Source organism: Taudactylus pleione, unplaced genomic scaffold, assembly GCF_031769625.1.
Source record: "Taudactylus pleione unplaced genomic scaffold, aTauple2 ptg000296l, whole genome shotgun sequence".
NCBI lineage: Eukaryota > Metazoa > Chordata > Amphibia > Anura > Myobatrachidae > Taudactylus > Taudactylus pleione.
In genome coordinates, this window is record NW_028284698.1 from 16,395,077 (window position 1) to 16,416,215 (window position 21,139).

The 21,139-nt window shown below is 43.4% G+C and overlaps 1 protein-coding gene across 1 annotated transcript in view; it reads right to left on the minus strand.

The window, feature by feature from the left end:
* GAB3 (GRB2 associated binding protein 3) overlaps positions 1 to 21,139 on the minus strand; it is a 137,597-nt gene that overhangs the window by 58,840 nt on the left and 57,618 nt on the right. Inside the window, exon 2 of the mRNA XM_088482936.1 lies at positions 2,582 to 2,885. Within this exon, the coding sequence (XP_088339062.1) occupies positions 2,582 to 2,885 (304 nt within the window). The remainder of the gene's footprint in view (positions 1 to 2,581; positions 2,886 to 21,139) is intronic.

Genomic DNA, 21,139 nt, shown 5'->3' on the forward strand with positions numbered 1-21,139 from the left:
GACCTGGCATAGCCTCATTCATGCATTTACCCCTCAATGGCACAATGGCTCTTAGTCACAGCTCCATACCCTAATGCCATTAACTGTAGATGGGGCCATTTCAGTGTGATCCTGAAAGATTTGTGAGGGACCCAGGGTAACTAACATAAGGGGCCAATACCAATAAAATTGTCAAAATTATATACTGCCAATATTACTTTAAAAGTAAAATGTGTAATTACTCGCAGCACCACAAATGTGCTGAACACACTGCAATGCCCCCAGTACATATTATGCCACACAGAACCCCTAGTTCACATTATGCCACTGTTCCCCCAATGCTGCTGATGTAGCCATGTGTGGGCATCACTAGGCTACTGCCACATCTGCACTGTTAATCCGCCACTGGATTCTGCCAGTGATGCTAATTTACAGAACTACAAACAATGACAGGGCCAAATGTGAAAAGTGGTAATTAACTATTTTGTTTAACTAATAATTTAACTCTTTTTATATTATCTAAACATTTGGGTAGTGGTCCTGCTTTGGGTAGTGGTCCTGCTTATTTTGGTGCTGACAAGAATGAGGAAATCTGGGCTTTTACCTTTACTCCAGAGCGCCAGTATTAGGACATATTCTATCACTAAGCAACTAAAGCACTCAAATAACTGATTTACTTTTGCTAATATTCATGGTCAAACTGATCTTTCCTTAAAAGTGGATTACTTAACAGCATTCCAAAGAGGTCACTGTAATAGAAGTGTAAGCAAAAGAAGTACAATTGGAACAGAACATCAGTTGGAGTGGTATGCTTATGATACCAGAGTATTGAGAGTATTATATAGTATAGAAAATAGAATAGCAGCTGGCTTTCACAAGAAGACAATCCCTGGTACTCTGGACTGTGAAGCTTTCTTGTAATGGTAATTCCAATTTTTCTCCAATGTGTTTTTATTTTACCATGAAAATAACCCCAGCACTAATAAGAGAAATTGGGCCTGATTCAGACCCACTCGCGAGCGGCTGTCCGCTCGCAAGTGGGTCGATGTTATGCACTGAGCATGCGCACGACGGAGGGAGCTCCGTCGTGCGCATGCGCCAGACGCGACGAGCGAAGGTAAGTCCTTCGCTCGTTGTGTCCGATCAAAGGGGGCGTGCTGTCAATGTTGATTGACAGCACGCCCCCTTTGGTGGGCGTGCCGGGGGCGTGCCTCCCTGACGGGGGCGTTCCCACGGGAACGCCTCCCATCAGAAGCCGGCCCACTGACATCACTAGTGATGTCAGTGGGAGTGATTTTGGCTCTGATAGAGCCAAAATCACTCCGGAGCTTGCGGTTGAAAACCTCAACCGCAGGCTCCGGCTCGCAATTTCGATGGTCGCGATGGTCTCGACCATCGCGGCCATCACAAAGCACGCTCGTATAGCCTGTGGGTGGTGACCCACAGCTATACGAGCGTCCAGGAGGACGCTCCATGAAAATGGAGCCCGGCCCTCATTCAGAGCGTGCGCTCTGCTCAGAGCGTACGGCTCTGAATGAGGGCCATTATCTTTGCAAGTATTTCACTAGGGTTTAAGGGCCTGATTCAGAGCCGGACACTATTTGCGCTCGCTCGGTCAGAAAAAAGGGGTGGCTATTCAAATGAATCGTTCGCTCTTTGCGGTCTGTTCACGCCTCTAGGTCTGAACGAGCGAACAAAACTTGCGGTAGTTTTTTGGAAAACTATGCCCCCTGGCCGCTCGCATCCTACGTCATGTCCGCTATTTATTAGATTAATCGAGTACATCGACCAGCGTATGAACTGCTCGCTATTCTTGTGGTTGGTTTTTCCTACCGCAATCATGCGAGCAGTTCTGACTATAAAATAACCCAGTGACGTGGTCAATGACGCTGCTGTATTAATTATGCACACCCATAAAACGCCCGTTTTGACCTTTAAGCACGCCTGCGTTCGGATCTCCACTCCCCGTTTTCAAGCACCTTCCCCTGTTACCACCCACATACGCCTCCTCCTGTCACTCAAAATAGCAGGCATTCGCTATTTAGCGAACAAACGGTTTTCGGCCGCACTGACTGGTTCGCGCATGCGCAGTTGTGCAAACATCGCTCGGAACGAACGAGCGGCCGCTTACGAGCGGCTCTGAATCAGGCCCTAAGAGGCAAATCTAACAACAAGTGATATTCTTGTTATCACTCGTTATTAATCTTAAATTGTTCTCCAACCAATCAGCTCCTTTCATTTTTCAAATACATGACAGTTAGGAGCTGATTGGTTGGAACACTATTTAAGATTAGTAACGAGTGATAACAAAAATATCACTTGTTATTAAATATACACCTAAATGCCATTGCTTATGCCCATGTTTTTAACCCTATAATGCCAACAGTATCATATTTTCTGCCTGCTATCTGATGTATCCAGCTTTACAGGGTTACTTTAAGTACAGTCATCTGTTAGAACCTGTATGTACTAAAAAATAATCTTCTTAATTCGTTTGTGAGACATTTTGAAAACTTTCACTTAGGCATATTGGAACTTCCTAATAATACAAGGCTTTAATATTGCTATTGAAGACATCATAATCCTATGACCTTGATCTCACCTGTGCCATCTTCCAGCTGTCCAAAGTTACAGATCCGGCTGATATTGGACATCCAGGACTGCATTTCTTCCTCTGTTTTGGCCACAAGGTAGAATGTGCGGAAAGCAGTTTTCACAATGAATACAAAGCTGTTCTGGAATTCCTTCTTTATCAGGTTCACGCCAATGTATTTCTGCACTTCACATTCATTCAGGTCTATTTCTCTGATGGGTTTTTTTGAGTGGTCATTCTTGTAATACTCTAACACGTCTGGGTTTCCACTCATCCTCCCCCGTCGTAGTACAAACCAGCGCTTCCGCCATACCTGGAGAAAGCAAGAGACGTTAGTTTGTTGCTAGATAAAGAAAAAAAAGCAACGAGAAAACAAATAAACTAAGCACTGAAGAATAAAGTATGCATACAATAAGCCCATGTCAAACAGAAATTTACTATCATTACTCTTTTGCAAAAGATCAATGAAAATGACAATCTGGGTGTTGCTATATTTGTACTGCTTACATTATTTGATGAATTTGAGGAAAACATTCTTCCAAACCAGACAATACAGCACGTTCTCCCCAAACTAACAGGTTTCATAAGTGAAGCAGCCCTGAAATCTCATGCATAGGAAACTTTGTTGTAAAATCATGTCAAGGTGCCACATTCAGCCATGACTGCCTAGTACCACTTTTACTTCACTGTTAAAAGCCATTTCACACTAATTATAAATCTGCCTTTTCTCAGAATTACAGTCTTTGAATAGAGCTTGGAAGACATCAGTCACTTCAGTAGTCTGTAAAATGGGTTTGAGGGAGAACAACCAAAAGAGGCAGGAAGAACGCTTCACAGACCGCTAAAATACGAAGAGTGAAAGAAATGTGATGAACGTGCAACATTTTGTGGCCAAATGCACAATGTGAATATTTTCTTGAACAATTTAAAAAAAACATCTTAACTTTAGTGTCAGGGTACCCAGAAATGTAGCTGTGTGTTCTTTTCAGGGATGCGGTTAAAATGCCAACAATGGGTATTCCGGCGGTCAGAATGCCGAAATCCCAAAGGTAAGTAGCAGGGTTGGGGAGTTAGGGATTAGGGGGATGGTTAGACACTAAGGGGGGGAAGGTTATGTTAGGGTATGGGGAGGGGGAGCTTAGGTTTAGGCACGGGGGGTGGAGGGGGTGGGGGGTTAGGATTAAGCACCGGGGAAGGCAGGTTAGGAAAAGGATTAGGATACCGACCGACAAAGTGTCAGTATTCCAACCCTGTCAGGATGCTGTCATCGGGATTCTGACCGCCCGGATCCCAAACGCCAGCATCCTGTACCCATCCTGTTTTTTTCAGCCTAGCCTAGCATTTTATGGCTCTACTTATTTCCAAGTGTTATTTGGTTTTAAGCTTTAAGGCTGCTTATTGGATCTTCCTTCACTTACAACCACCAATCAGGTCAGGAGACAATTTAAAAAACAACAACCTTCTCCTAACTTGACTGAGCATTGGAAGTAAACACAGAGGGCCTGATTCAGAGAAGGACGATACTGCACGGTCACAGGGAAGCAGCTGTGCAATACTGTCCAACTAATATTCTAAAGCAGCAGGGGGCATCTGTAGGAAAAAGACATCACCTGTCAGCATCGCAGATCCGGATCACCATTGCGACCATCATCGCAACGGTGGGCGTAGTACCTGCTCAGCCAGCGTCAGAAAGTCTGCGTTGGTAGACGCAGACCCTGGCCCTGTCTGAGCACGACACCCCCTTTTCTGAAAATGCAGACCAAACATGCCCCTGCTCCACCCCTAAACTTCTGAGCATGTCAATCATACTGCAGTTTGGGGGCACAGCGTGCAAGGGCACAGGCCCCCTTCTGCACATGCATGGAACGTGTTCTGCGTATGCGCAGACCCTCAATAATCGTAGATGTACGCAAATCATCGGGTTTGCGTACATCTCTGAAATCTGAATCAGGCCCAGAGCCAACAAGCTGGATTAAAATAGATACACTACATCCCCCTTTAGTAGATCAACCCGTAATGAATTTTTCCCTTGTACTATTAAACTACCCAATAACTTATTAACAGGGTTAATGCAGCACTGGTATGTTGTCACTTCTCTATTTTATTTATCACGGCTTATCACTGAGAAGTAAGGGTAACAGCTGTAACAGTTATATAAATCTAAAAAAATAAATAAATATTTGACTGTAAAATTAAATAATAAAAAAGACAGTTCTTAGAGAAGTATGTCTTTGTACATCTAAGAGACAGGGTGTGTATAGCAGAGAAGACCAGTTACATCATGAAATAAAGATGTATGCAATCCAAGCCATGAGAGTGATTTACTAACACAGTGCTAAGAGCAAATGTGCAGTGGAAGAAACCAATCAGCTATAAACTTTGTCTCAAAGCACGTTAAATGCGTAAAAATGTATGACCGCATGCACAATGCTACAGACTATTGAACAATTGTCCAGCTGGCTGCTATGTAAATCAACCCCATTATGCCATCTGCAAACTCTCTGAGAACTGTAACTGAGTCAGACATATTTCTTATTACGAAAGTCACATACAGTAGAAAACCCCTTTTGTACAGTGGAACATATATTTGCACTGTCAGTGCTGCTCAGAAAACAGACAGACGATTTAGGAGGCTCGCACAATGGATGATCACATCCAGAAGCCTTAATAACACAATTTCACAGGAACACTGTTATTGTGCAATTGAAAACATATTTACTAGTCTGCTGCTAAACTAATCCACATGAAACTGTAAAAACAACTGAAACCCACCAAATAACAAAGCAAAGAAAAAGAACAAAACAAAAAAAGCCTAAAATAGAAAGGGATATGTAAAGCAAAATTACAAAGGGGAACCTAAAAAATGATTTCCCAGAAATATGATGTGCAAAAAGGGGAAGTAGAAATTAATAAGTTACTAGATGATATAGCGAACAAACACAAAGCCCACTACTTCCACTAAAATCAAATGTGTGATAAGACAGTTATAAAAACCATGATGTTCCTTGGAAATTAAACAGGCAAACATGAAACAGATCATTTCAGACAAAAACAAAACCCTTGCCAATTACACAGTCTGTGTAGTGTTATGCAGCGAGTGCATTGAAGACCAAGGACACATTCTAAACATTAAATGACATCTATATTTATATTGTATATTAGATGTAAGTGTAATGCTGACAATATTGTGTAATGTCAGAATTATTCCCGCACATTTGGAGACTTGGCATCAGCAAGACATAGTAGAAGTCATGTATGAAAGTGGATAAAGGGGGTGGAAATACGCTGCATCTTCTGCCTGCTGTGATGGATGTGGGCTTGGCGTACCTGTGCATGTAATATTGCTCTCACATGCAATAATGAAAGATATTTACAAGAGATTCAAGGGGTTACCAGGGCGCTACTTGGTTAGGCGGAGAACACAAAGCCCTTTAGAGATACCTCCTGCTTTCAGCCTTTGTTAAATAGCCTCAATACTAAAAAAGTGCCTTAATTATTTGGGTCGCTGCCATCCACGGAATCAGCGCTCACATATCCTGAGCTATTCTGTGTTTCTATGAGCATTCTGAAACGTCAGAACTAGGGGTAGATGCTCAGGAAATTAAGAATGATAACAATGCGCATTGATCCAAATGCTCCTCAATGGGGCTCACAACTTCACAGAAGCAGAATAGAGATATTACAGGTTGAGTCTCCCATATCCAAAATGCTTGGGACCAGGGGTATTTTGGATATCGGAATATTCCGTATTTTGGAATAATTGCATATTATAATGAAATGTCTTGGAAATGGGACCCAAATATACACACAGAATGCATTTATGTGTTATATACACCTTATACACAGCCTGCAGGTCATTTTAGACAATATTTTTTATAATTTTGTGCATCAAAAAAAGTTTGTGTACATACATGAAATTCATTTATTTTGCATATACACCTTATACACACAGCCTGAAGGTTATTTTATACAATCTTTTTAATAATTTGTGCCTTAGACAAAGTATGTACATTAAACCATCAAAAATCAAAGGTTTCATTATCTCAGTCATGCTGAAAATATTCCGTATTTCGGAATATTCCGTATTTTGGAATATTTGGATATGGGAGACTCAACCTGTATGAAGAAAACTGGGATTGCCTTGGGGAAAAAAAAGTGTGCAATCTGGGAAGCTTGCTAAAAAATTCTCTACATACAACATTAAAATGATTGAATAAATTATACAGAATGTAGAACTTGTGAAGGCAGTTTACAGATGCAGGGCCCTGACTTCCTTACAGTGAGCCCTACACCTGATTGTGACAGATAATGCAATGTGATGGCCAGCAGCAAAATTAGAAATAAAACTGTCACGTTAACGATTGCTTATGTCTTACATCATAACTTGTAGCAATTCAACCATAGTGTACAATCCCAGCCTCTAACTGTTCCTAAGTGTGCAAGCAAAAAAACTGTTGTCTGCTGGCAAGGCAATGCAGTCAAATTGAGAATTAAACTAATATTCATGAGAAGTCAGCCTATCAAATCGCACAGCACCAGTGCCACATGAAAGTTATCTTTGTAATAATGTCACTGGTGACTACGAAATTGAAAGGCTGCATTGACAGTGGTAAATGCAGGATTTCTAGAGAGGAGTTTGCAAATGCTTGAATTTAAAGCAAGTGTGGCCAGTCCATGAAGAGGGCATAATCAGCGCTCAACCAGCTATAATATACGTCATACTAAGGTATGTAATAATTCTGACATACGGTACACTGGACCTGCATCCTCAGTATGCCATTATATGCAGAAGTAGGGCCATCCTGTCTGAGCTGTATTATGTTTTTATTTCAGATGTGGGCTCCATTCCAGATCATTAGAGCATGAAAATGTTGAAAAACGCTGGTCGTTTTCTACATCAATCATCATCTGAACATGCTGGTCAATCTGCCGATAACGACAGATTGACCATGGTCAGGGATGAGGGAGGGTGCCTGCAATGAACGATATATCGTTCAGTGTAGGCACTGCAGGGGAAGAGGAACGACTGTACGATTACAATATTGTAATCGTACTGTCGTTCCACTATCTGCTAGTGGATACGCAGTTTAAGATTTACAACTGCTTATTGCAACAATAGAAAACGTCCTATTGCCTTAATTTTCAGTAAACTATCATTGAGGAAACTGAGCAGTACTCAGCTGCCTCAGCGATAGAGTTCAGCTACCTCACCAGGCCATGAATATGCACATCCGTGACCCTGAACTGGTACACACATGTGCAGTGGAACTGGAACCTGGTCTTGGGTTTTTTTGTTCCACTTGCTTAAAATAAAAATGAAATAAATTAGAAAAAAATTTTTTTTTAAAGAAAAACAAAATATAGTAAAATTATTTTCATGTGAAAAATTATTTAAATAAAACATTTTTCAATGGACTTGAGCACCAATACTGCAGTGATCCTTGATAAATAGGTGTCCCCATGTCAATTTATTCCTGAGACAACCCAGAGAATCTCTTTGCCAACGGTGACGCTTTCATGGATAGGGAGAAAGGGATCTCTCCCTTTGATAAATAGAGCCCGATAATGTATAAGAGCATGAGATATAGGTCACACTGTACAAAAAAATATACATTAAAATTATATCCAAAACACATAATCAATGCAACATATTAACACATCAAGTCAAACTAGGTGCAAACTAGCATGAACAATTAGACAATTCGACTGACACCAGAATCTGAGCAGATGTTTTTAAAGAAACTTAAATTCACCGTCTGACAAAATTAAGTAAACTTTCAGAACTAATAGCTTTCATGGAAAGTGTCCAACATACATGTGTAAGCTTTGAAGCTTTTATACAAGTAAAAGAACAGCACTGTTGCCCTCGGCTTAAGGGTCTTGTTGAAAATGCAGCTGACTGTAGAGGAAGTGGTCAGAAGACATGCAGGTGGCTTTTGTGATAGGATATAACATCCTCTTCTTTTGACCCCTCAGGAAAAAGAATTTAATTTTGAAGACTGCTCAATTAAAGGGGAAGTTACAGTTCTCAATACAAAGTATTCATTTGCAGAAAGCTGCAATACAGTGCTTTTATACAGTGGCTTTTCAACTGAGACATACTTAAAAGTAGAGACGAGCGGTTCGGTTTTACTCGGATATGTTCGGATCTCAAAAACGGCATCTTTTTTGGCTATCCGGCTCTCACGTGTTTTGGATAGCCAATAAGATAAATCCGAACTTGCGCTAATTTGGCAAAAAGATCCAAATAAAACTGAACCCGCACATCTCTACTTAAAAGTAAACTAAGCAAATGTATCACAATATTTAAATAAACATTTGATCAGTAAAATACACTATAAGTTCTGTGAGGGGAATTGTATTGAACGTGATGATGAATAGCGATGGGAATTAGTTCCCGGAGCTATTCAATTGTCCCCATCACGCCCTGCACTTTAATCGAGAGAGTTGCCGGTTACTGCACCTTAAGCCCGGTGTTTAGTCACAGTAACCTGCATTATCCAAATTAAGTGCTGGCCGCAATGCTGTTAGCGCATGCGCTAAGCCGGAAATCAACATTGCGGCACTAGTTTAGTCGGATTTTGGAGGGTGCAGAAATCCATGCGCACATCCATCTCTAATCTGAGTGGGTCACATCTATGCCAACCCTCCGCCCCCAGGGCTGCGCTTATGATAAGTCGTAATCACTATTATCTGCATTTGCACCAGCCTATACTTGGTCCTGGAGATCCGACTAAATTCGGACAGATCTCTGCATATACTTACAGATGTGTCCTCATACACTTAGCCTCAATACACCATGCAGCTCGAGACGCCTGGCTTCAAAATGCTTCTTAGTTGCAAACGGATGCAGAAAATCGCACAAGCTTGTATACAAAGCACAACGGACCTTGGCCTAGAAAAGAGCCACGGTGGCTGCATCATAGCACTTTGTACAGAGAGTCAGACTCAGTCGCACACAGATATACAAGTGTCGCACATCAAATTAATCAGTACAGTCTCATGAAGTGTTTGTCACATACATTTGTGTCCAAGATGCATTTGGTGCACGGGACCTGGAGGTCTGAGAAAGGCTGTTTGGCTTGACTGCAGCAATAGTGTATGAGGACACATCTGTATGCTTACCTCTAAATAGCCCGCAATTATGATCCCACAGGATCTTTATCCTGGGTGGATGCAGCAGTGCAGCTTTTGTGGTCAAACCTCAGAAAATGACATTTTCGGAGGTTTAGCCGCTCACTGTATATGCACAGAGCTCTGGAATGCCATACACTCTGGGGATTGGAACCGGTGGACAACACAGTCTTTAGATGGCGTTGCCTAATAGAAAGCTATGGCCTTTTATTCGAGACTTCCCCGGAGAGGTATCCAGTCCGATCCCTTCCAGCACCCCCGCCAGCACGTGTGTAACTCCAGAAGGACTTCTAGGTCATAAACCCAGTAGTCCTTCTATCGCAAAGGACAGGTCTTAGCAGGAGAGCTGTCCTTTGTGATTTGTTTTCATGCATACGTAGTTACTAAATGCTGTTATGCTTGTGAAGAGTGATGGGATGCAACGCATAGGCAAACGCAGGGGGGGGGTCTCCGTCTGCCTGGAAACCCCCTCCCCAGCACACACCATGACCACAATAGAAATAGTAATATAATAGAATGTTGCTAGTGCTGTATGTTCTTTTCAGTATCACAAATGAAATAATTAGCACCAACTGTGGATCTTTTAAACTGTGTCAGCCAGTAATAAGTATACCTGTGAACCAACTAGGAGATGTGGAAAACATGCACTGTTAGGGGTGAACTGCTATAAACCATAAATAGGGTTAATAATTAATACTGTATAATAATACACTATCCAGTACATAAGGAGACCGATATGTACATATACGTCCAGGGCAGTGCTAGGTTCTACTGCTGCTCAACCAGACTCCCGGACTTGCTCTAATGCTCAGGAATGGTGCCCACATCTGAAAAATAACATTCTGCTCAGACAGGATGGCCCTACTGCCGCATCTAATGGCTTACTTTGATCACTGGTCCTGTATGTGCTGGAATTATGCAACACAATATACTTTGTATGTAACATATTAAAGCTGGATAAGTGCTAATTATACCCTCTTCATGGACAGGCCACACTCACTCTAAAATCAAGCATCTGGAAACCTCCCTCTAGAAATCCTGCGTTTGCCACTGCATCGCATTCAAAATGTGATGTGTCATACATCCCGCCCTCTATGTGTGAACACCCGGTATCTGCTACAGCACATGTGAGGTGTAAATCAATATTTTAAAATAAACAACTCATTCCACATGACATGGTGATAGCAATGAGGAGGAGCGAATATATTTAAAAAAAATGTGAAAATACAACTTTGAAATCACACTGCCCCTTTAAGTAGTGTTTCCTCTTTAATAGTCACTGGTCTGACCTAAACTAACCAAGTGTGTTATCTCATAGAAGCCATGCTAGCAACATACAAACACATGAAGCATGCCTTCTCGTCTCACTTTAGTAATACCACAAAGCCAGAACAGTCAGACAGCATTATCTAACGGTCAGCTCACATGATGGCACAATGTGAAGAGGAAAAAAAACAGGAAATAGGGCAAAATGAAGTTGCAGGGATAATACTGATAACTGGACTAGTAAGTAAGAAATAATTAGGTGCTAAAAATTTTGCTCCATGTTTCGAAGGCCAAAATGTCTTGTTTGTGGACATGTGTCAGGAACTTATTTAAATTAACAGTGGAATTCAATTAGACCAGATAACTTTGCACGGGTGAGAAGGAAGGTTCCCTTTTTCACCCAAACCACTTTTTAATGAGTGTTAAATAGGGGCGTTAAGTGCAGTTAATTGGTGATACTGCTAACGCATAGAGGAGCTGATTCAGAGCCTCTCGCACGATGTGTATGCATTAGCGCGCCCAGTTATTCTTAGAGAGCGATCACATAGTGAATGCAGACACCCACCAGCCTGTCTTAAGATGCCCACTTGTGCACGTCATGTCCAGGAAGTGTATGCAACCATCGGTACATCGGGTAACATCGGATGCTATCGCAGCGCTTGAGGTTGACCATACCCTGCCGCAAGCACTGCGGGCGCTTCAGTGTAAAAACAAGCTAGGTGACGTGTACTATGATGCTGTCTTATAATTATGCACGCCTCTAAAACGCTGTTGAGATGCTCAGGCACACCTGCGTTTGCACCATTACTCCCCCGATTTTAATGGCCAGCCCCTGTTACCACCTACAAACGGCTTCTCCTGTCACTCACTCTGCTGGGCTGTCTATGTGCAGCGAGCGAATGCATTGTGACTTTCGGTAAGGTATGCACACACGCACTGCAATGCATATGCATGCACACAATGCATACACACTGCATACCATCGGCAGCAGCGAGCGTTTGCATCTTAGCAAGCGGGTCTGAATGACCTCCACAGTCCGTGAAAAGTTCACAGACCTATGCATTAACTGTGTGTTATCACCATTTTTTTTTTCTTTAAATACCCTAAAAAGTGCAAGGAGGGGATTCGCAAGCTCTGTCCGTGATGTGATTTTATACATTCTTGCGATATATTCAAATAACACATTGCGAATTCAGTCGATTATTTCACATCACAAGCACATTTTTTTGCGATAATTATGCCCTTAGATGAGAGGACTGTAAGTACACTATAACAACTCTTTAATAAAATGTCTTGTGTGACAGGATAAACCTGCTGAGTACTTTAGTATATGGCAAATATATCATTAAACATTGGATAATAAATCAGTAAAAATGTATACATGCAAATAAGCAGAACAGCACTGCATACTACCTCTTATTGTTTGCATGGGAAAATTGTTGTGGTTAGTAAATTAAGATATCTAAACATCTTTTATTACTTGGCAAAAAATGCAAAGAAAGCATAAAACGTACATAGGGCCTGATTCAGACGCTATTTGCGTCCGCTCACTGGCTAAAAGGGGCCGGCTATTCAAATCATGTGCTCGCACTGCATCGCGTAAAACCGCCCACTAAGTAATAGCGAGCGGCCGCACTATGCCCTCGCACCTGTATAAAGACGCCCCTTTGCCACTCGCAACGCACGTCATCTCCGGGAGTTGTAGGATTAATCGGGAACATCGCGAGCCATCGGAGCTGCTCGCAGTGCTTGTGGTCGCCTTTTCCCACCACAACAGTTCAGGCTAAAATACAACCTAGTCACGTGTATAATGACGCTACCTTGCTAATTATGCACACCCATTAAACGCCGTTCTGAGGGTCGGGCACGCCTGCGTTCTCACATCCACACCCCCGTTTTCAAGCACCTTCCCCTGTCACCACCCACAAACGGCACTATAATGTCACTCAAAATAGCGTCCCGACTGCGGGCTACGGGGCGAGCACTTTCCCATCGCAATGACTGGTTCGCGCACGCGCATTGTGACTCATACGCATGCGCAGATTGCGAAAAAGCGCTCAATGCGAGCGAGCGCAGCATATCGTCTGGGTCTGACTCAGGCCCATAATTCACCCACAACAAATAGTAACTAAACATTGCACTAGAGATATGGTAGCTAAAGTTGGTTGGCAGGGAAACACATGAAGTTGATAAGATAAAAAAAAAAAAAACATCTTGTATGTGACTTTTACATTTTCTTATTTTTGTTTAATGACAAAGAAGGAGTGTGTATGTGTTGTACATACAGTACTCATTCAACTATTTGTGTTATGCAGTTGAACCACTTTTGGTATTCAATAAATTCACTACAAAATACATATCGTAACTTTATTTAGCAAAGCAACTGAAATGTATTACACATTAAAACATTCAATACAGGTTTCTTGTTGCTTTGATCATGATAAAACTGGTATTGTTATACAGATTGTACCATGTATTTTTTATATATTATTATGCACTTCAGTTTTTTTACAAACTGTTTACTAATCTGTAATTCTATCATGGATAAGATTCAGTCATTACCCATTGTCAATCAGATTCAAGGATGTTTTCAATTTTCAACTTTAATAGTAGTGGCAGAATATAATAGAAGTTGTGGTGTCCCAGGGTGTTAGAGATGTGCATAGCTGTATTAAACGACACTTGGGTGGGTGGGTGGCTGTGCAGACCAATAGTAGGGAGTTTACAGCCTCCTGTTAGTGTACTCTATCATACAACTCCCAGGCTGCAGTAAATTCTTTCCCCAGATAGAGGCCCAAGAAGTTATTGCAATGAGGCCTGAACTCCTTATCAAGGATCCAGATTACCCTCTCAGACTCATCAATTCCTGCCATCCATTTATTTACACCGATCAGCCACATTATTAAAACCACCTGCCTAATATTGTGTAGGTCACCCTCATGCTGACAAAACAGCTCTGTCCCGTTGAGGCATGGACTCCACAAGACATCTGAAGGTGTCCTATGGTATCTGGCACAAGATGTTAGCAGCAGATCCTTTAAAGGCCCCCATACACGGTGTGATTGCACCGTGCGATGCGATAGGGTATCCGTTGTCCGACATATCGGGTGGTCCGCACACATGGTGCGATCGGGTGGAAGACCGGCTCCCCCTGTCTCACCCACATAGCAATCCATGGGATCGCACATCACATCCCCTGATCTCATGGTCCTGCAGACAGATCAGGGGGTGCGATGTACGACCCCGCGGGAGCGTGCTTGGCCAGATATCAGGGCATACACTGTGCGATATAGCAGGCACATCACACCAATCAGTCGAATCGCCTGCTATATCGCCCCGTGTATAGGGGCCTTAAGTAAAATGCAAGGGGGAGCTTCTACGGCTCAGACTTGTTTTTCCAGCACAACCCACAGATGCTCAGTCGGATTGAGATCTGGGGGATTTGGAGGCCAAGTGAACATCTTGAACTCCTGAACAATTTGTGCAGTGTGGCAGGGCGCATCATCCTGCCGAAATAGGAGACTGCCATCAGGGAATACTGTTGCCATGACATCAACTTCAAGAACTGACTGTTCACTTGCTGCCTAAAGCTGGGAACACAATGTAATATATATAGTACAATATATTGTTCCGACGTGGATCATCATATGGATCGTATAGTGTGTACATCTGATTGCACGCGCACGGCGGCCGTTCATCGCATCGTTCCATCTCTTGTGCGGCACAGCAGAAAGGACGATGTGGTGAACGACCAGGTGAAGTTACATGCAGCAGGTAGCGATGTATCGCGCCATTGTACGCGATGTATCGTTACAGCGCATTGCACCGTTGGCTGGGTACACATAGTGCATACCCAGCTTCATATATCCCATCCCTTGACAGGAGCCATTGTTGTAACAAGATAATCAATGTTATTCACTTCACTTGTCAGTGGCTTTAATGTTATGGCTGATATACACAGACACACACAAATTGGTGATGGAAACACTATTGATAAGACCACTGTTCAGAGAGTCAGATATAATTAGCTTATACCAAGGGCTCGATTCAGACCTGGTCGCTGGATGCGTTCGCTTGTTCCCAGCGTATGCAAAGTGACGGCATGGCAGGCGAACGCACGGCAAGCCATAAGCACGCCCACTATGTGCGATCGCTTTGGGTATGCAGACGCCCACCATGCTGTTTTAAGACGCCCACTTGCGCACATCATCTCCAGGAAGTCTATGCAACCATCGGTACATCGTGTACCATCGGAAGCGAAGGCATCGCTTGAGGTAGACTATACCCTACTTCAAGCACTGCGATCACTTCAGTGTGAAATACAACCAGATGACATGTACTATGACGCTGCCTGTTTATTATGCACACCTCTGAAACGGCGTTATTTCGGTCAGGCACACCTGCATTCACATCTACACTCCCCCGTTATTAATGGCCAGCCCGCTAGCACCTGTCACTCACTCTGGTGGGATGTCTAGGCTCGTCGAGCTAGCACTTCCCAATCTTTTGCAGTGGTTTGCGCACGAGCATTGCGATGCAAACGCATGCGCACAATGCGAACCATCGACAGCTACGAGTGAACGCTTCTTAGTGTCCGGGCCTGAATCCGGCTCAGAGTTCATGGGGAAGTTGTAAAGAGCCAAGGAGAAAATGATTTAAACGAATATAACACTGCATATGAAGTCACTGCATTTCATTGGCCCAGCAATGGACACACTCAGGTTGATTATCTTGCCTGATCACACCCACTGAAGTCCATGAAAAAAAGTATGAAGAATATGGCCATCATATCAGACATTATTGCTATAATTCCATTTATAGTTTAGAAATGTGTTTCTTTGCATACATGACATTCCACCATTACATATTTCCCCTGTTATACACCCACCAACAACACACCGGCTGAAGGATAGAAGGAAATATTAAAAGAATGTTCATTCGCTGACTGGTGGAATGTATCCACTTTAGAATGCATGTGACATTCCACAGGCTTCTGAGTATTCCCACACTGTGGTGTCATGAAATGCTTTAAATCTTTCATTATATTGTAATCCTACAATATATAAGCATATCCTTTCTGTGATTATACGATGTTCTTACTGATAACGGACTTCAGGGTTATTGTCAGTGAAATCAGTCCTGGCTTGGCAGAAAGTAGTTTTAACGGCTCCTACACACAAGTGTTGATAAACACCACTAGTTAAAAACATAGACTAAGGACCATATTCAATTGCCGGCGAAAAGCTGTTCTCGGCGAAAAGTTTTTGCCGATAACGTCATTTCGCCCGTCGGAAACTTTCAACCCAATTCAATTGCTATTACTTTTCGCCTAAGCGGAAAGTCAATGCATTCAGATAGACGGAAAAGATTTTCCTCTGGAGGCGGAAAATAGTGCAGTTTTGTGGTGCAAAGCTGCTGGAAACCCCGTGCAGTGTTAGGACAGTCCACCAAAGGTAAACTGCACCAGAAAAAAGAAAAAATAATTAGAACACCCCCAAAAAGTACTTTAGTTTTGGGGGCGAAAAAGTGTATTGTTGGGGGACAAACATAAAACTAGAGAAATAGACTCCAGGGGGGTCCCTAAGTATGCCCCAGGTGTTTTTTTTCTTTGCAGGTGTTTGCGGCAGGTGTTTGAAAAACTTCACTTTAGCAACTTTTAAATATGCTAGCCCCCATTTTCAGGTACCCCAAATTTGCTGGGACTAGTTATTTTATTTAAAAAAATATTGCTAAATGCAATTCTTCACCCCATATGCAAATATGCAAAATAGCACCTATTGAGACCATATAAGTACCCCAAATACCTTCAGTAGGGCTATTCGGGGGTATCCATAGTGATCCCCCATGTTAGTGCATCTTTTGGGGGGTGTCAGGCTGATTTCCCCAAGTCTAACAGCACTTTTTGCCGATCTAAGTTTCGCCTGGACACTCTCGCGTCCTTTGCAATTGAATGGGGCGAATGGCGGGACGAGCACAATACTTTTCCGGAGGCAAAACTGGAGATAACGTCAAAAAGTTTGGCATGCGAAATGTCCGGGACTGATCGCCGGCAATTGAATACGGGTCTAAATTAGGTACTTTCTCCTTACACCTTTAACAGAGTATTCAATGTATTTCACTAAAGGTGCATACACACTAGACGATATTTTACATGATTCCGACGCATCAAAAAAACTAATCGTGTAAAATATGTCCAAATCGTGAGTGTCCACTCACTCACGATGGTCGTACATCGGATCTTCAGATCTTGCCTACTGCAGGCAATATTTGCCAATCTTATACACGATTTTGTGCAGATTTATCTCTAGTCACTTTTAGCACCATACGTGTCCTGGAGAGCCTGGGAGCTGCCGGGGAGAGTTCAAGGGAAATCGCTTACGATATCGCATAGTGAGTACATAGGGCCTGATTCAGACCCACTCGCGAGCGGCTGTCCGCTCGCAAGTGGGTCGATGTTATGGACTGAGCATGCGCACGACGGAGGGAGCTCCGTCGTGCGCATGCGCCAGACGCGATGAGCGAAGGAAAGTACTTCGCTCGTTGTGTCCGATCAAAGGGGGCGTGCTGTCAATGTTGATTGACAGCACGCCCCCTTTGGTGGGCGTGCCGGGGGCGTGCCTCCCTGACGGGGGCGTTCCCACGGGAACGCCTCCCGTCAGAAGCCGGCCCACTGACATCACTAGTGATGTCAGTGGGAGTGATTTTGGCTCTGATAGAGCCAAAATCACTCCGGAGCTTGCGGTTGAAAACCTCAACCGCAGGCTCCGGCTCGCAATTTCGATGGTCGCGATGGTCTCGACCATCGCGGCCATCACAATGCACGCTCGTATAGCCTGTGGGTGGTGACCCACAGCTATACGAGCGTCCAGGAGGACGCTCCATGAAAATGGAGCCCGGCCCTCATTCAGAGCGTGCGCTCTGCTCAGAGCGTACGGCTCTGAATGAGGGCCATAGTCTAGTGTGCATACTGTACTTTGCACTTATGAACCCATAGAACTCCATTTTGTTTATCAAAGCACTAGATAGCAGTGTGTGTACAGGTACATTGGTTTACATCACTTTCTACACTATTATGGTTATATATACCCCAGAGACTCTATAATTTTGTATAGAGTAGGCTACCCTTTTTAATTCCGCAGCAGGCGTTCGGGGGCATGATAAATCATCATCACGCCACCGGCATTCGCTTTTTGGACCTCTTCTTCAGGATGTCCCAGAATGGAGGTCCCGGAAGAATGCAAGTACTGTATTATCAACATGAAAGAGTGTCTAATACCCCTTTGCCACCTAAATTCCGGGTGTGACCCGGAGTTTTGACTGCGCCGACCCGAGTCGGCGCCGCTCACACCGGAGTCGGGTCTGCACAGACCCGGCTTTTCTGGCATGTAAGTGGTCGCTTGGAGATGACATCATCTCCAAGCGCCACTGAAGCCGGACCAATCGGCCGGCTAGCAGCGCACTCCAGGTCATCGTGACCCGGAGTGCGCTGTCCTCACAGCAGGGTTTCACGGGCTACGACCGTGTTAAACCCTGCTATTTACCTGGGTTGGATTGCCGGGTCACTCGACCCAGCGATCTAACCCTCTCCCCTTTTACACCAGGGAGCTGCCCGGGTTAACCCTTCAATAACCCGGGTTTTAGCTCCGGTGTAAAAGGGGTATTAGATGACCTCAGAAAACCCCACTGTCAGCAGAATTTATATTGCCATTGGAAATACCACTCCACAAGGGAGAGTTTAAGGAGATGATTATGTCCTATGTACCTGACTCCACATACTGAGTTAAGTGATGTGAACCATGATGAAATGATTATGCCTAATTGCTATATTACCTATAAATATTAACCTATTTTTCTTATATGGCGATCCTTTTCATATATTTATAGGCATTGCTGTAGCAACCTGTTGATATTTATTTTTATTTACTTTTTCGGTGCCTCAAATAGATCATTTGTCAAACACTGTCTTCAAGGGTGACAATTACAGTCACTGATTTGCATAATTGAGGAATTACAGTGTTTATTGGATATACCATATAATATTTTCGCCTCAATTAACTTCTTTAATGACCTTAACGATCTGAGATTTAATCTCAGTAGGTTAAGGGGGAGATGTGCTAAACTTTGGAGAGAGATAAAGTGCAGAGAGATAATGTACCGACCAATCAGCTCCTAACTTTCACTTTACAGACTGTTTCAAAAATGACAGTTAGGAGCTGATTGGTTGGTATTTTATCTCTGTCCACTTTATCACTCTCCAAGGCTTAGTACATCTCCTCCTAAGGGCCATATCCAATTAGCCGCAGTAAATTACCGCGGCTAATTAGCTCGCCCGGGGCTCATTTGGGACTATCCAATTAGCCCCGTTGTCAGCATGACGACGGCACTTATCAGGGTTTTTTTTTTAGGAACCTGATGTGTCCCAAAAAATAATCCACGATAAGTGCCGTTTTTCGCCCAAAAAAAGGCGAGAACACATAGGGCAGCGAGCTTATCGCGGCTCCTATGTGTTAACGGACGAACAATCCTATTAATTCGCCCGCATTAATAGGATAGGGATAAAAAAAATATTGGCAAAAATCGGGCGCTAATTGTTCCCCACGATCAGCGAAAAACGGGGATTCTTCGCCGATGGCGGGGAATAATTAGCGCCCGAACAGTGTTCGGGGCTAATTGGATATGGCCCTAAGAATGATACATCTTTGATATCGCATATCTATTTATAGCCAGTCTCTCGATTTAGCAGTTCTTACTTTTCTACATTTAAAGTAAAGTTTTGACTTAATGTTTATTTTCTGACAATACTAATAGTGCACCACAAAGTAGTTCTCTTTCTGATTCACCTCTGTGAATAACCCCTCTGAGTACCTGGTTATTCAACTTCATGGTGCACCATCAATTTGTGATTTGACAAGAAATTCTATTAGGATCTTCGATTAAGCTGGTTTATTACTACAATATACTCGTAATGTATTTGTCTTTTCTGAAAGTTGATTAATGATTAAAATAAATTCTACAGCCAAAGGGCCTGATTCAGAGCCGGACACTATTTGCGGACGGTCGTTCCTAAAAAGGGGCCGGCTATTTAAATTGTGCGCCCACTCATTGCGGTTTGTTGACGCCTCTATGTCTGAGCGAGCGAAAAATGCGCTCGCTATTTTGTAAAGATGCCCCTTTGCCATTCGCATCACACGTCATCTCCGGTATTTGATTAATCGGATACACCGAAAGGCATCTGAACTGCTCGCAGTGCTTGTGGTTGGTTTTTCCTACCGCAATCACTGCGAGCAGTTCAGGCTAAAAGACAACCAAGTGATGTGGTCGATGACGCTCCTTTACTAATTATGCACTCTCATTAAACGCCCTTTTTACCGTTAGGCACGCCTGCGTTCGGATCTCCACTCCCCCGTTTTCAAGCACCTTCCCCTGTTACCATCAACAAACGGTACATTCTGTCAATCAAATTAGCACCCCCTCGCTGTTTTGTGAGCGCTCGATTTCCGACCGCAATGACTGGTTTACGCATGCACATTACGACCCATACGCATGCACAGTTGTGCGAACATCGCTCACAGCGAACGAGCGGCCGCTTATCAGCGGCTCTGAATCAGGCCCAGAGTGCGGATAATTTTTGACTCACTCTCATATATAACAGCTTCATAATGGGGGTAAGGTGCAATCAGATTGCTAGACTCTTCAGGGAGTCTCCCTGACAATAAGGGGGAGTTGGCAAGTAAGCAATTACTCAATTCATGTTGCCATACTCCAGCCTCTCCCACCTAGGGATGGCCATCGGTGTGGTAACCATCGATGGCCATTTAGCATGTGGCCATCGATGGCGACCAACTATGCAATAGCTGATCATCGATGGTTTCACCAACCGATGGTCATCCCTGTTCTCTAACTGACTGGCCCTGGGGGCGAGGCTTCTCGGGTGTCCCGGCATCTCTCAAAAAAAAAGGAAAACAAAAAGAAACAATTTGGTTATGCTTTATCATCGAGGGAGGGAAACCATCTAAAAGCATTCTACATCGGCCATATACCATTGACGATTATGAATCGTCGATGGCCATCCCTACTCCCACCTGGACCTCCCTCTCAATGGATTTCCCAGGACACAGAAAGCAAAAGTAGGTAAGTATAGATCAAGACAATGTATATTTCTTACTG